Below are 15836 nucleotides of genomic sequence, written 5' to 3'. Positions count from 1 at the left end.
AGGTGCAAATGCGTTTCCTATTCAAGGAGAAGACATTAGATTGGTTGGACTGCCAACAACACTCCTGTCAACACAACACAATACCTGGGGGCAATACTATCGCAGCAATGTAATAAAAGTAGTTCATGGCAACGGATAATACTGCAAATCTAGTTGTGCATTGATCAGTGTTAGGCATGGAGCCATGTACACGTTTACTGTAACCACCCCAACGACGGAATTCAAATTATTATATACATACCCTATACCACCAAACCCGTATTTTCCCTCCTGAATGGAGCTCTTTTCATTCATGAATGAGGATAAGCACATGAACAGTGCAATCCAAGACAGATATCGTTGCTGTAGTAGATCAAAACATTGTATTGGTTAGAGCGTGTCAAAGTACCTAAGTTGGTATGTAGATGCCAATGAAATGCATGCATGAGGGTTTCTTGTATCGGCATTCCAAACAAAACAAGCAGATAACTCTAGTGAGTCAACGACACACGCAGATAACACGAGTGGTTTTACGAGTTTCCAAGCGTTCAAAGTGAATTTGCAGACGCCAACGAAGAGCTCGCATCAAAGAATTTTAAAAGCGACAAATTTTCGATCAAGACTCACTCTGAACATTAGAGCACCTGTGTGGTTGGAATATAATGTGAGTCCAAAATGTGCGGAATGTCTTGATGATATAGCTCAAACACATATGGTACATAGTACATACCCATGGACGCGATTAAACCAAGTCCAGAGAAGGGATCATCGTCATCATCAGGCGTCAGAGTCGGCATTACGAACGGGACCTATAAGCCAGCGTGTGGTCAATAATTGTGGTGGCAAATAATACAATAAGAATAAGCAATAAGGTACCTTTTGATCCTCTCGACGTGGATCCGGATATGCAGCTATAGTCTTGCGTACGGGTCTAGTTGCCATTCTTGTCAAAGATGTTTTTCACTCAAACTTTACTAAACATCAGCACATACGATCCAGCAACTTGCATAAACAATGGGGCAGGACTCTAGCAAGCTGCATAAGACTGAAGTAGAAGAACTCACTGCTATCTTTCCTTGTAAGTTACAAACTACTCCATCACAACGGTCTCCAAACCGTTGAAAATTGGCTTGATTGACTATTGCTGACGCTGATTGCAATGTTCAAGTCTAAAACACAATTCAATTGTATTGAAGTGCACATCTGAATTGACCGTATACAATGCTGCTATCTGTCCTTTACTCTTACTGACACAAACATTCAAACATAGTTTCAGCACAGCAGGTGAACAAGCTATATTCACGCTTCTGTCAACTAGACAAGGACAAGTCTGGAACTGTATCTGCCGACGAAATGACTGCAATTCCCGAGCTAGCCATGAATCCACTTGCCCAACGAATCGTAGCCGTCATTGATCCTGACGGCCATGGAATCAATTTCAAGCATTTTGTATCTGCTCTGTCGGTCTTTTGCAAAGATACTAAGAGGGATATGAAACTGAATTGTAAGTGCCTTACGTGGTGTGGGTGGTTTGTCAGGCAACAGGACATTCATTAGCAGTGTTAACTTTTTTCGCTCTTACGTTAGTCGCCTTCCAAATATACGACGTGGACGGTGACGGATTCATATCAACAGACGATCTATTCGTAATCCTAAAACTAATGGTCGGATCATCACTACCCGATGCTCACATTCAACAGGTAGTCGACAGAACTATACTACAGGCTGATACAATTGACAAGGATGGTTGTATATCATACGAAGAGTTTAAGAGATCCATGTTTCATGTGGATCTGGAAAAGGTGCTTACCATTCAATTCTGAAACGAATGGTACTGGCTGTGGTTACGGGGAGAGGTTTGACACAATATAGAGACTTACTACTACTCATTTTATTATAATGTACAAAAAAGGGACGTGAATATATATAAATGGACTTTCATAATCAAGAAGCTTGTACATTCCAACCGAGTGTTTGTGTCTAGGCTTGACTGCGCTGAACTTTTCACAACCCAACGAATCACTCTAAACGGCACACACCACAAACCTTCTTCGGAACAAGCTTTACAAGGACGTATACCTAATGACGTCCGCCATACAATCTTCTGAGAATTTCAGAGATAATTTCTTGGTAGGTCTAATATCCTATTGATACATAATTTTGCAACCATTCGCATTGACGCGATTCACATATAAGGGTGAGAATGGCAAAGGATTCGGAAAACTCCAACAGAAACTTCACTCTAGTATCGAAGCAAGCCGAGAATTACTCGAAAGCTTTCAATTTAGGTACCCATGCCATGCAAATGTTTCAAATCAACAACAACTCTTCAAACTGACGCAAACGCAACCCCACATAGAGCAAAACTAGAAGAATCCCATGCAGAATCGTTAAACTCATTCGCCTCAAAATCCCTACAAGACAATTCCGGCTCGGTGAAATCAGCGTTAGAACGAATCGTCACCTCAACAGCTACGATTGCTAAAGCTCATGAAGTGCTGGCTGCTACCATCAGAAAGGAGCTAGAGGCTCCGTTAGTGCAGTTTAGAGAAGGACAGAGGAGGTTGAAGAAGAGTGCTGATGGTGAACATGAAAAGTATTACAGGGCTGTTGAGAAGGATTTGGCTGCTGTTGAAAAGGTATTGAGTGGGATGCTACAGCTTGACGTTATATACATATTGATACAAATTTTATGATAGGCGAAGAGGGAATATGTTTATCGATGCAAGGAATGGTCGAAAGCTAATGAAAGTGTTGCGAAGGCCGATACAAACACGTTGACAAAGAAGAAAGTGGACGAGGTACAATAGATGCTTCTGTTAATTCCAGGCCCATTACTTATTTTCTTTCCACGAATCTAGCTTCACGATAAAGCGTTGAAAACCAAGCTGGAAATGGAACGAGCCGGTAGGTTTCTGTGTATGAGATGGAAAAAGTTATACACTCAATCATTTAATGTAGATGTTGATTACAAAGGATCCATCGCAAAGTACAATTCAACACAGGACCAATATGACAATAAGCTTGTTGGAATAGCGGATGTGAGTCTCTATTCCTTGTCATAATTAACTGAGGTTGAACTTTGACTCTTTTTTGCTCATCTTTAGCAAATCCAAAGATCAGAAGAAGACCGCATCCTCCTCACCAAAAAAGCGCTGATAGCCATAACAGACCTCCAAGTGCAATCCCTCGGCGCAATGTCCTCCAAAATCTGGCTGCATCAACGCAAAGCAGTCGAAATAATCGACGAGGTAGCCGACAACAACCAATTCGTGCAATCAGAACGCACCGGCCACGAACATCACGTCAGAATCCATTTCGAGACGTTCTTTTCCAACGGGTCTGATGGTGGTGGCAGTATGAAACAATCTGGATCGAAAGGATCATTGATATCGACGAAATCAGGGTATGAGACATCGAGTATGATTGCCGCACGGGCTTCGAATGTTATACCGCCACCAAGAGTGTCGCATGCTATGCAGAGAGATAATAGTCATTCGACGGTTAAGGATGTTGTGTCTGAACGTGCTGCGACGGCACATTCGAATGTGTCGTATGGAGGGAGTGAGAAGAGTGAAAAGCATACGCATGTTGAGGAACCGCCGTTGTCGAGGAATACTGCTATTACAGAGATGAAACACGAGCAAGTGTCACAACAGGGGTTGCCACAATCGGAATCAGCTACGAAATTGTCACGTCGTCAGTCACTTGCTAAAGCTATACTGATAAACCCGAAAGCTATTGCGGATGTTACACCACCGTCGTCGCCTACAAACACTTTAGGACATTCACCACAACGTCATGGAAGCAAGAAGCGAAGCAGTCGTGAATACTCTGAAGCTGGAGCTGGGGCATTAAGTGCTGACACCGATAACGACAGTTTCATGTCTGCATCTTCGTTATCAGATACCATGCGGAAACATTCAGATGCGAATGACGCAGCCAACAAGGATTCAAGTGACGATTTCTCAATCTCTGTCGCTAAATTAGATGACGAAAATTTCCTCACAACATCCAAATCACCACCACCAGCCAGCAATCTAAAAAACGGGCGAGAATCATCACTAACCGCATCCGAATTCTCCTTAATGGAACGCATCAACCGTGGCGGTACCCTTGAATTCCTCAACATGATCAACTCGAACGATTCCAAACATGAAAAGGACGCGTCAGCAGCATTAGCACTGCCCGTCTCACGTGTAAAGTCCAGTGAATCGATCGACTCGCTACAACCATCTCCAGACCGCCCACCAACACATTTACCTCCACCCCCACCCCCAGCAAAGAAATTCACTCGCAAGTCAATCAAGTATGAGTCTTGGATGGAAGTCATGTCTGACGAGTCGTCTAAATGGGTGCGACGATGGGGTGTGCTTGAAGGTGGATACCTGTGGTTGTTTGATACGCGGGAGGAGGGTGCTAAGGCTTCTGGGGAAGGACAGGCTAGTAGTATGACTGCCATTGGGAGAGCTACGTTAGCGGTTGGAGTTGATGCTGTTATTGAATTGGGGGCTTCTGATGGGGCAAGTGGTGCATGGACCAAGGGTATTATGGAGGATAAGAGGTTTTTGATTGGAATGGTTGCTGTGCCGAGGAAGAGGCTGGTGTTGGCGTTGGAGAGTGATGATGATATGACGTAAGTTCAATGATACCTTTGTACCTTAGACGTTTTTTGTCTATGTTGAATCTGACATTTATTTCTAACTCAGAAATTGGCATGACGCTATCATCGCGGCTCAAAAACCACGAAAGAATGCTACATAAAACCAAGCAACACATTTTCTTGTTATTACTCTATTGAATGTATCTACTTTCAAGCTCTTAATAATATGTACCTTCTTTGCAAAGTCACGGTTTGAAAGTTTTGGAAGGCCCTGGTTGTCTTCAATCAAGGGCTGTCATCAGTACTGAATGCTTTGAAGATAATTGGATGGTCAGCTGTGTGGTTCCATATGTACTCTAGTTGAATTGGGTTTTCTTCGTTGAACGACGACGACGAGAGATCAAGCAAGAACAAGTCCTGTCGCGGTAACAAATTACCGGCAAGGTTCAATTTACTGCTCGTTTTTCGGAGGCCTACCGGGAGGGTTTCATTGAAGGGCATCATTTTGCGTCATGTAAGGACTATCACATGCCAAAAAACGGCTCTCCATCCTTGTTAACTTCTCATGCAATCGTTTCAGCGAACAGAGGCAAACGTGGGTGCTCGGGCTCTAGGATTACTGTGTGCGTGCTTTCTACTACACACCTTTGAAATCGTTAAAGATCCTGATACTAAACATGATAACGAAGGAGAAGACATTGAGAAGAAGGAAGAAAAGCTAACCCGAATGGAGATGAAGTGGTTGTCAATGGTGGAAAAGGTGGTCTGTGGGTGCAGAATGTCGGGTCTTTTCGAGTAGGAACGATGTGAAGTAGGAGTTTAATATTGAAATATATCAAAGCTGAGAGACAGGATACTATTCGACTATTCGATCAGACGTCATAACGGTTTAACATGTTAAGGAGACAACGATTTTGGAGGTATTTATGGCGACACGGGTCGCAATGACTGTGACTGTGAAGAAGGTGTTTGGATGTGCCCGATGTGATATGAGGTCGATGGATTTGACTGCTTTTAAGCAGCACTTCTTTATGAAACATAAAGAACGGGGCAAAGAACGGGGAAAGAATCAGGTGCCGACATACGAGATATTATTATTCCACTGGAAATGAGGTCTGTGAGATTCAGATGAGGGTGTTAGGTCGAATGGGTTCGCATCACTTACAAAAAATCAATTATGGCTAGGCACACTTCAAAAATAGAAACAATAATTTTAATGATTCTTTGCCGGGCGTCTATGAAGGTATTGGATCGCGTTGTTCGTCTCGTCTTGGATGTTCAAAAAGCCCACCCTGAGTTCAGTTCTTTGCTTTCTCCTCAAACAAACCCAACCAGCCTAGACAACACCAAAACAAAACCAAAACTCTCAAACCTCATTCAATGTATCAAATATTCCATGTTAATGCTAAATGAGAGAAACAACCATATTGTACAAAATTCCATCTTGTTTTAAATACTGAGATGAGAGCAAAGGGTGACCAAAAAGAAACACCATTGGTCCAGTCTCACAAAGGTCTCACTTCTAAACTCCTTCTTCACTAGCTACACTAACTACCAGCAACCCTCTCGTAGCTAAGAATATCAATAACAATACCAGCAGCGAGTGTCTTCCCATCATTTCTTAACATGAAACGACCCAATTCTTTAGATGATTGGAACGTTTCTAGACATATTGGCCGATCAATACTTATTTCGACTGTGGCTGTCGTGTTTCTGGGTAGTGCTCTATGTTGTGTTTTTAAAGGTGCAATCAGTATTTAAATTTCCTCCAACGCACCAAAAAGAGGAGACAGCGATCTGCCTGAATACCTTGGTTTTCGATTAGTCACTTGACCAGTCGTCTTGTCAACGACTTCAACAAGTCTCGTTATGATAGCAGGTTCAGTCAAACTCTTTTGGTGAAATACCACCTATGAAAATTTGGAGTTGTGTAAGAAATGAGCCAAAAAGGGTAGAGCTCGCTGTCGACGTATGTGTATGAAACCAAGCAATCCTGACCAACCTTGACACCTATAGTCAAAGGTATAGCAATCTCAAATGTCACAATGCGAGCTTTTATTCGTGTTGTCAACGGTATTGGAGCGTTTGGATCACAGAGTACCGTTCCGATTCTACAAGAAGTATTGCGAGTTGACACGTTACCGCATTTTTTTGTCCAACTCAATTCTAGAACACTCACGATATGTTGGTGATTTCAACATTAGCCAGACTCATGAGAACCGAATCACCAGCAGCAGCCCATTTGACAGAATCATCTGCTATTTCGAGCGCTAAATAATTCAACGGTAAAAAAGTGATGTGAAGGGGTGAAGTATTGATGATACAGTAGAGACTCTTCCGTTACCTCTGACAATACCAGTTTCACCATTAGGCATCAAGAGCACGCTATCTCCTAGCTGCACAGATCCAGCTTCTATGCGACCTGATAGCGAAACACTACCACCACCTCCGCTGCCAATTCCACCTTTAAAGAAATCAGCTACAGACATTCTGAATGGACGGTCAAATGGCCGTTCTGGAACATCCAATTTGTCTAATAATGTCATTGAAAGAAAGTAGATGAGCAAAAAAGTAAAGAAACACCCAATCAAAAAAAAGCAGAGAGAGTCCTAATTGATGGTGGTCGCAAAATCAGCCCTTTAGCTTACCTAGTTGCTCCTTCAATGTCAACCCATCATACCATTGATTCAACTCTGGTATCCCATCTCTACTAACCAAATTGCCACCAGTGAACCCACTACAAGGTATAAATGATAGATTCTGCCGTTTAAATCCAGCAGAGACCAAGAAAGTAGTCAATGTCGATACGATCTCGTCATATCGTGATTTATCCCAGTTCATGGCATCTAGTTTGTTGATTGCCACTACCAACTGATTGACTCCAAGACTTCGAACCAATAAGGCATGTTCTTTAGTCTGACCACCAGATTCAAATCCAGTTTCGAACTCTCCTGTGGTGGCACATACGACTAACATGGCAACATCGGCTTGTGATGCGCCTGAAATCATATTTGGGATAAAGTCCTTGTGGCCTGGTGCGTCTAGAAGTGTGAATTTACGGTTTTCGGTTTCGAATTTGGTTATGGCGACATCCATGGTGATGCCTCTAAATGTGATCAATAGGAACATTTAGTCAAAGTGGCAAAAAAAGCGAGGGCAGTAATAGGACAATACGTACCGACTACGTTCTTCCTCAGTCTCGTCCAGCACCCATGCATATCGAAACGACGACTTGCCGATCTTTTCTGCTTCGCGTTCGTATCGCTTGATCGTCCTTTCATTGACTTCACCCAATAAGTAAAGTAAATGCCCCATAATTGTAGATTTGCCAGCATCGACATGACCTAAAAAGCAGAAAAGAGGTTGGTCAAATTCGTTGTACATCTCGTAGTAGCATCGTGACATTTTTCGCATCATGAACGTGTCAGGACTGCCTTCTCGAACTTACCAATGACAACGAGATTCAACGACCTTTTCTCAGTCGATCTCTTCTCAATCAGCTCCGCAACATCCACCCTCCTTCCCATCTTCGGACTCGGTTTCGATACAGAAGGCTGAGATCCACTATGAGGTAGACCGCTAGATGAACCACTTCGTGACATGACAGGAAAAGCACTCGTCGATGATCCACTTCTTGACATCATGGGAAAAGCCATGGATCCAGATCCTGTACGAGTCATGGCTGGTGACTCTGGAATGGGTGGTTTGGAAGTAAAAGGAGCGGATATCTTTAGACCTTCTAACTCTTGTTGAGTTTGATCGAGCCTTGCTGATGATGATGTTATAGATGTTGATGATGCCATTATTGTCGATGAAGGGCGTGGTTTTGTTATACTGCTACGTGCACCTGGACGTGCTAGAGTAGAAATGGGATGACAAAACTGTTGGTAACTCATGTCTTAACGATGAAACAAACATAGAAAGCGTTGAACATTACTCACAAGCAAGAGCTTTCATCCGCGCTTGAGCTACCACATCATCTGGACTAGGTGAATCGAATGCAAATGCCGTTACATCCGATGATGGTGCGACGGTTCCATTCATAAGGGCGGCTAATACTGCAGCTTTATCAGCTGGTTTATCTGATGATTTGGTAAACAGTGCTTGCGCAAAAGCAGATGGACTTGCTGCTTGCGGTATCACATTATTACTATTATTACTGGGTTGTGTAGTAGTAGTAGAAGGAGGCGATGTACTAGCAGATAATCCAGGAGGTAATAGACCAGGTGGTCGAGACAGTCCTGGTGGTATTGAGGTCGGTGGTTTGTCTAAGAGCAAATGTGTTTGTTGATTGGAGCGATTAAAACGAGGAACAAAATTTCTTAATCATCAGCAAAACACCATCAAGGCAACAATATTTGGGTACTTACCAAGCATTTCGTTGATAGAGAGCTCCACATTATTCCTGTTTCTACCCAAAACTTCTTTGATTTGGACATCAGTGAATCGTAGTCCGACTATTGCCTTGACATCTTGCACTACAGAAATCATAAAAGATCGATTTAGAAAGAGAGAGATACATCAACCGAAAAAGTATTCCAGGAAGAAGCGAGGACGCACCACTCTTTTGCATCGCTATAAGCGAATCAATAGCCATTGTACTATCTTGGTTGTTATTCCGTAAGGCTGTATCGATATCAGCATCTGATACAGTATCTCCAAGTACAGCCTTGACATGATCTTTTGCTGAATCTAGTGGCGATTCCGTGTGTTGGTGAGAAGAGTGTTCAACGTTTAGGAGGAAACACGTTGCGCTCAATCTCTCTGCAGCCTCCATTCCACAGCCAGAAGGTTCCATTTCTACCCATTTGGAACGAAAAAAAAGACAAGAGAGCATTCGGCTAACGGTGTCATACCTTGAGATGAAACATCTTCCATATCGAATACACGGTCATCCGCTTCAGTCTGCATTGTTGCAGCAGTAGATTCTGGTTCATCTTCATCGTCCAATTCCAGAAATGAAGCCATGGTAGTAGCTTGTTGATCGTCACGCCTGTATATGTAGTCGTCTATGGAAGGAACGTGTGTTAGAGCTTCCACAGGCATTGATTCATATGTGGGAATTCTTTTCGTCGTGTAGTGCATCAAGTGATGATTACGATCAGGGGGCGATCCATAGTCGTCGTAGGAAGTTCCATATTGGTCGTCCTGTTGGTAGTCATCGTCCATTTCCTCTAAGTGAATGGACACATTTTGCACGAGTTAGTCATAAATGTTAACAGCTGAGAGTATAAGCAAAATCTGCATGAACAAGAAGCTTACCATCTAGATCCATATTCCTAACGCTCCTATGTCGCGACATGTTTGATATCAGGTTGTCTCTTTCTCTAAGTTCTCGGTGCTCTGCGACGAACGAATGAAATCAAGTGAAAGCTTGACCAATGAGATGTAAAAACGAAGTCGCTACGCGTCAGATATCAATCATACTATTTCCATTATTTCAAACACGTCGAGAGCCTGTAAGAACTCCTGTGGTAAAGGTGAATCTCTGTATTTTCCACTACATGTCAAGTGCAGGCTGATTTATACATATAAATCGACTGATTTGACTCCGTCATTCGTGACATCCAAAGGCCAAGACGCGAACATTACCTTCAAATTCGAACGGGAATGGATCTAGCAACAGTGTATCGGGTTCTTTCACTAACACTGTTTTGGCCAGAGCGTCAAGTTGTTAAGAGCTGCTTGTCTGATCAATTACGGTACGTGTTCTTCGATTAAATGCTATAAACGCTTGGATTTTGCCCTTCTAACTTCTCCTTGCCCATCAATAGTCCAGGCTTTCATCTTTTTTTCTTGGATTGTTTGCAACAATGTCGCAAACCGTTATTGACGGACAATTCGATGACGCAGATGAAGACAATATCATCACTGCTACTCCAGAAATCGCATTCAAACGAGTAGATGATGAGACGACCGCTGATGATGATGTCAATTCACAGACATCAGATGCTCTTGAAGACGACTTTGATCAAGATGAAGACTTGGACGATGACGACGATGTAGATTACGAAGATGAGTGGTATGAAGCTACTGGAGGTAACTATTAAGAATCAGCGCCAGAAGCGAGCCCTTGAGTTTCCACACTCCATCAGTTTTCTTGTTCGCTCACTCCCAACTCTATTTAGACTTTACAAAGGACTATAATAAAGCTAGAACTGGTCAAGCACTTCACTTTCAAAAGACTGCCATGCGAGATACTCAAGGAAAAGAACTGGCTGCCAAGTTTGCTTCTCATGTTAGAGTCGGTAAGTTATTGTGAATCAAACTACAGAATCAGATTCTATGACTAAATGGTTGCCGTCCCGTTCCATTAGACCTCCCATACGAAGTAACACTATCATCAACTGCAAAATCCTCCGTCATAAAATCAGACAGCAAAGCAGACGGGGATGCCAAACGCCGTGTGGACAAATCAGACAGAGCAACTGTAGAACAAGCTCTAGATCCACGCACACGTATAATCCTCTTCAAATTCCTAAACAAGAACATCCTCTCGGAAATCAATGGCTGTATATCAACTGGTAAGGAAGCCAACGTGTATCACGGAATCACGAATTCTGAACCTGAAGATGGATCTCCACCAACACAATTACATCGAGCCATCAAAGTATACAAGACTAGTATACTGACATTTAAAGATCGAGACCGATATGTTAATGGAGAGTTTAGATTCCGTCATGGATATGGAAGGGGGAATCCAAGAAAGATGGTCAAAGTATGGGCGGAAAAAGAAATGAGGAATTTAAAGAGGCTGTATAGTGCTGGTATACCGTGTCCTGAACCGTTATTGTTGAGGATGCATGTTTTGGTGATGGAGTTCTTGGGTGATAGTAATGGATGGTGAGTGAGCCTTCGGATTTGAAGTTTTTTTTTGTTGGCACGGTTGCATAAAGCTAAAAACAAATCTCTATAGGGCCGCTCCAAGAGTTAAAGATGCACCAATACACGACTCTGAATCCTTCTTGGATTTATACCTGCAACTCATCAAGATAATGTGGAGAATGTATCATCAATGTCATCTGGTACATGCTGACTTGTCAGAGTACAACTTATTGTGAGTCTCAGTCTGCTTGTGCGGCTACTCTTTCTTTCCCTTTCTTTATGCACATACGATTCAAGGACACCCCACACTCAAGCACCTGTTTACAACATCATAATAGGTACCACAACAAGAAAATCTACGTAATCGATGTCTCACAATCGGTCGAGCACGACCATCCTCATGCTCTAGAGTTCTTACGAAAGGATTGTACCAATGTCATTGATTTCTTTGCACCGCGAGTGCCTCGAGAAATACCAGTGACAAACACCTCAAATTCAGCATCATCAGCAACACCCGATATACCATCACCAGTAACCAAACCATTTCAAGCATTATCAATGAGAGATCTCTTTGAATTTATAGTCACTGATGAATCGAGAATTCGTGAAGAATTACAATCCCTCAGCAATACCAATAATAATGTCTCAACCATGGAATTAGACGACCTCCTCACCGCATACCTGGCTTCACTACATGAAAACGTTGTGAATCGACCCACACCGAATCAAGTAGACGAAGCCGTCTTCCAACAGACGTATATTCCAAGGACGCTGGATCAAGTCCGTATGCAGGATATAGAAGGAGATGTGGATGCTGTTATGAGAGGAGATGGTGATTCGGTACGCAATGTCTTAATGCAATCTCCTTACGCTGGTTTTTTTTGTCGTGTGCCACAGTATTTCTAAAGCTTTTGCTCATACATAGCTGATATACAAATCCGTTACTGGGCTAGTAACCAAGCAACCGCAATCGTCTGTATCCAAAGATACCACTCCAAACCCAACAGCAGATACATCAGCGTCGATAGAAGAATCTGGATCATCAACTGGATCCGATAATGACAATGGCTCTGAAAACTCAGAGTCCGATGACGACGACTCATCAAACCGACGACTATTGAAGAAGGATGAAGACAAGGATTTGAAAAAGGAACGAAAGAGACAAGTCAAGGAGGAGAATCGTCTAAAGAGATTGGAAAAGGTTCCTAAATCAGTCAAGAAACGCAAAGTTAAAGAGTCGGCGAGGAAGGGTAAACATTGAGTAGTTTGTTGCTGGTTTTCGGATGGTGGTCTTTGGAGGGGTAGTTAATGTAAATATTTCAGTTGTTTAAAAATACAACAGGTATTTGTTTCACAATCTGCCATCCGCATGGTCCATGGTTTAATTTCATAATCCGTTCCCAGACCATACCGGTTTTGGCGCCTCGCTTCTGTTCACAGAACACATCCAAAACAAACGACAAAAATCATAATCCAATGTAATCATCATACCCAGTGTATTGGTTTGAAATGTACTAATTATAGGCTGCCGTTCTTAAACAAACAATACAACTATAAAGGTCCCGATTGAGGAATTAATTGACGAAGGAAGAAAACAAGGAAGCCAGGGTAAACAATATGAATGAGTAGTACTTGTTGGTGGTGTTGATGTTCGTGAGAGACGAGTCCAGTGTTTGCTTTTACCTGTGTTCTATAACGTGTATATATGGAGAAGGGTGTTGGTTGGATGTTGGGAGACTGATAGTATTATATGTCGGGTTTGAGTGAGGGTGTGTGTGTAGAATGGCAGCAGTTTTCAGAGAGTTTGGTGTCAGTGAAGAGTCCGAGATTATTTATATAGCAAATTGCGCCATTTCATCCATCCTAAACCGTTCCACCCTCATCTCTATCTCTATGAATCTTCCAGCGTATTATCCAACACTTTGGTCACATCTGGCACACTCTTCAAATCCTCCAAGAACGGCACCAGGTCTCTCAATTCGGTATCGTTTGGATCGTTGAACCAGGACGTTATGGGGATGGCATTAGTTGGGTGGAAGATATACGAGGCAGGTGAGTTGTCGATAATTATTACATCCTTGAGGTCTCGTCCTAGCTGTGATAGATCTTTTACATAGTTTCCGCGATGGTGCAAACAGGCTTCTCTAAATAGGCGATGCTTGACCGTCTTGTGTATGTCGAGCATATCTAGGACGGGATCAGCATACTAATACAATAAAAGGTCAAGATCTGTGTGAGTTATCGACTTTTTCCACACAAAAAAACGCAGACGTAGATCAACGCGATATTCAATCCAATCGTTTACCTTGGCTAAACTTGCCGTAAAGACGACGATTTCGAACTGCGGTCCCAACCGCTCTAAGAAATAGTCTACGCTAGGCCTTTTTAAGACATAGACATTGTGGATTTGAGCATCAATCTCTACTGGTATGACAAAGTCGGCTGCTTGCACCGCCTATTTGAAAAACAGAGGGGGAGTTAGGTAATGTAAGATTCCCAAACATGGATGGTCGTTTCAGGAGGTTCATGGTTTCGAGATAATCAGAACGAAAAAAACCTCCAAAGATTTTTCATTGCACCCTGAGACTGCTTCTCTCACAATTCTTCGACGATCTTTCGCTCATACCTTGAAGGAACTATGCACAAGGGTTTCATCTAGATCCAGCACTAGACACTTTTTACCAACATCCTCTGGTGCTAAAGGTGGCAGTAACCACCTCTTGTCCGTCTAAGCAAAAAGGAGGTGGACTTAGAGGATCAAGATCGGGTGACGTCCGATTTCCACCAACACTCTCCAATTCACATAAGCACCAATACTTCACACGCACTCATACACTTACCGGTGTTTCAATCTTGGCTACTCTGGTGGAAGCGGGCTGCGTTGATACAGCAGGCTTTATACCAGATACTAATTTACCATCAACTTTGGTCGAGCCCTGTAATTGAGCAACTACAGGTGTAGCAGACCGGTGATCCTTGTTATCTAATGAATCTCCTCCTCCTGCTGCGCCATCGTCTAGCGACATGCATGGTAGTAGACATGACAAGGCAGATAGAATAGGTCTCCTCCTACGACCTGTTGTAGTACTACTATTACTATTAATGATGGTTGTGGTATTATTATTGTTGGTATTATTATGGAGACTACTTGTTCCGTTGGGTACGTCGCCAGCGACAGGTGTCGTTGCAGACGCACCGCCGATTTTGGATAAGGGAATACCCTGTTGTTCGTTAGTAGTGTTCGAAGAGTCTGGCCTGCTCACTTGGGTTATGAGGCTGGTGAGTGCAGATGGTGGTGCTTGGTTGTTTGGGCCTGGAGGTCTGACTTGCGTAATGAGACCTTGTGGGCCGTCATCCTCAGCGTCCGCCATGGTAGGAGGAGAGGGGGTAGTTGAGTAAGGAGGCGGCGGTGTACCGTGGCGATAGTCTTCGTGAGACAGTTTTGCTCGCTGCTTTATATGATAATGAGTATGTGTGACTTGAGATTCGAGTTCTTAAGAACTGCTAGAATGAAGATTCGATCAAGTATTGATGGAATCTCCCACTGACTATGAGCAGCTTCCTAGTGGAGACAAGTGTTTTAGAAGTAGAGCTCAAAGGTGTATTGTGTGTGTGTTTCGGGTGGTTGCATGTGGCAGATAACAGGAGGTCGATGAATCGAGGGGCAATGGAGGGAAGAGAATGATTTGAATACCTTGAATAATAGGAGTCTGAGTATTGGTCTTCCTTATATACGAGATGATTGAATGATTCCTCGTGGGTGGTTGACCTTTTTGCTAATAAAGAAATAAGCCGAGGTCAAATCAAAGCAAGAAGAGCATAGGATGAGAGTTGGGAATATGCTAAACTATGTCCAAGTAGCAAATCAATCTTTTCCAGAGGACGATGCGATGGGTGGGGATGCAACAGAAAAGGTTTCAAAAAGAAATGTCTCCGAATGGTCTGAAACCAGCATTGATTGATTGAGAGAATATACCTTTGTAGCTGGATTCCAAGCAATCCCAAATCTAGAGCCCGACTAATATATAGACGAGCTTCCTCTCGTTGGTAATATGCTCGTTCTGGAGTTTTTGAAGCAAGAGGAAAGGACAAGGCTTTGACACGATCTGGTAGGAGACTAGGGCCAATAATTGATTTTAGGCTAGCCGACATGATTTCCTTAGGAGAACTTGTTTTAAATATTATTCAGCAAGGAATCGTGTTTGACCTCTGAGCGTCCATCATGAAATGATTCATTTTCGCACGTCCTGTCACTGCTAGACGTCTCCATAGTCTCCATCTATTTTATCACGCGCTGCTGCATCTACGAATCTAGTACTTAGGGAATGTGATCCAACCACTAACAAGCAAAGGAACAACGTTCCAACGAGTAGATTATGACTTACTAAATTACAATTGAAATCGCATAAATCAGATGGCTTTTTCCATC

General features: G+C 42.9%; 4 protein-coding genes across 4 annotated transcripts; 2 read left to right on the top strand and 2 right to left on the bottom strand.

Annotated features, from left to right (window-relative positions):
- Positions 1–993: 993 nt before the first annotated feature.
- Positions 994–1802, top strand: SmJEL517_g03654 (uncharacterized protein; the record flags this gene model as incomplete). The annotated part of the gene is made up of 3 exons (XM_031169582.1): positions 994–1057; positions 1298–1483; positions 1567–1802. The coding sequence occupies 3 exons, from the start codon at positions 994–996 to the stop codon at positions 1800–1802; spliced, it is 486 nt and encodes a 161-aa protein (XP_031024422.1).
- A 4327-nt stretch (positions 1803–6129) lies between these two features.
- On the bottom strand, positions 6130–9884 carry SmJEL517_g03653 (uncharacterized protein; the record flags this gene model as incomplete). Its single annotated transcript, XM_031169581.1, has 13 exons — positions 6130–6307; positions 6392–6492; positions 6585–6693; positions 6762–6852; positions 6927–7115; positions 7231–7688; positions 7761–7926; positions 8031–8438; positions 8524–8850; positions 8953–9060; positions 9143–9382; positions 9439–9756; positions 9845–9884. The coding sequence occupies 13 exons, from the start codon at positions 9882–9884 to the stop codon at positions 6130–6132; spliced, it is 2733 nt and encodes a 910-aa protein (XP_031024423.1).
- A 511-nt stretch (positions 9885–10395) lies between these two features.
- Positions 10396–12668, top strand: SmJEL517_g03652 (uncharacterized protein; the record flags this gene model as incomplete). The annotated part of the gene is made up of 6 exons (XM_031169580.1): positions 10396–10621; positions 10711–10830; positions 10900–11425; positions 11499–11639; positions 11746–12247; positions 12333–12668. The coding sequence occupies 6 exons, from the start codon at positions 10396–10398 to the stop codon at positions 12666–12668; spliced, it is 1851 nt and encodes a 616-aa protein (XP_031024424.1).
- Positions 12669–13298: 630 nt separating this feature from the next.
- SmJEL517_g03651 (uncharacterized protein) lies at positions 13299–14778 on the bottom strand (the record flags this gene model as incomplete). Its single annotated transcript, XM_031169579.1, has 4 exons — positions 13299–13613; positions 13713–13862; positions 14034–14135; positions 14248–14778. 4 exons carry the CDS (start codon positions 14776–14778, stop codon positions 13299–13301), a joined length of 1098 nt encoding a protein of 365 aa, XP_031024425.1.
- Positions 14779–15836: the final 1058 nt, after the last annotated feature.

This window comes from Synchytrium microbalum, assembly GCF_006535985.1.
Source record: "Synchytrium microbalum strain JEL517 chromosome Unknown SmJEL517_scf0020, whole genome shotgun sequence".
In the NCBI taxonomy this organism is placed as follows: domain Eukaryota; kingdom Fungi; phylum Chytridiomycota; class Chytridiomycetes; order Synchytriales; family Synchytriaceae; genus Synchytrium; species Synchytrium microbalum.
This window is presented reverse-complemented; position numbering and strand designations above follow the sequence as displayed.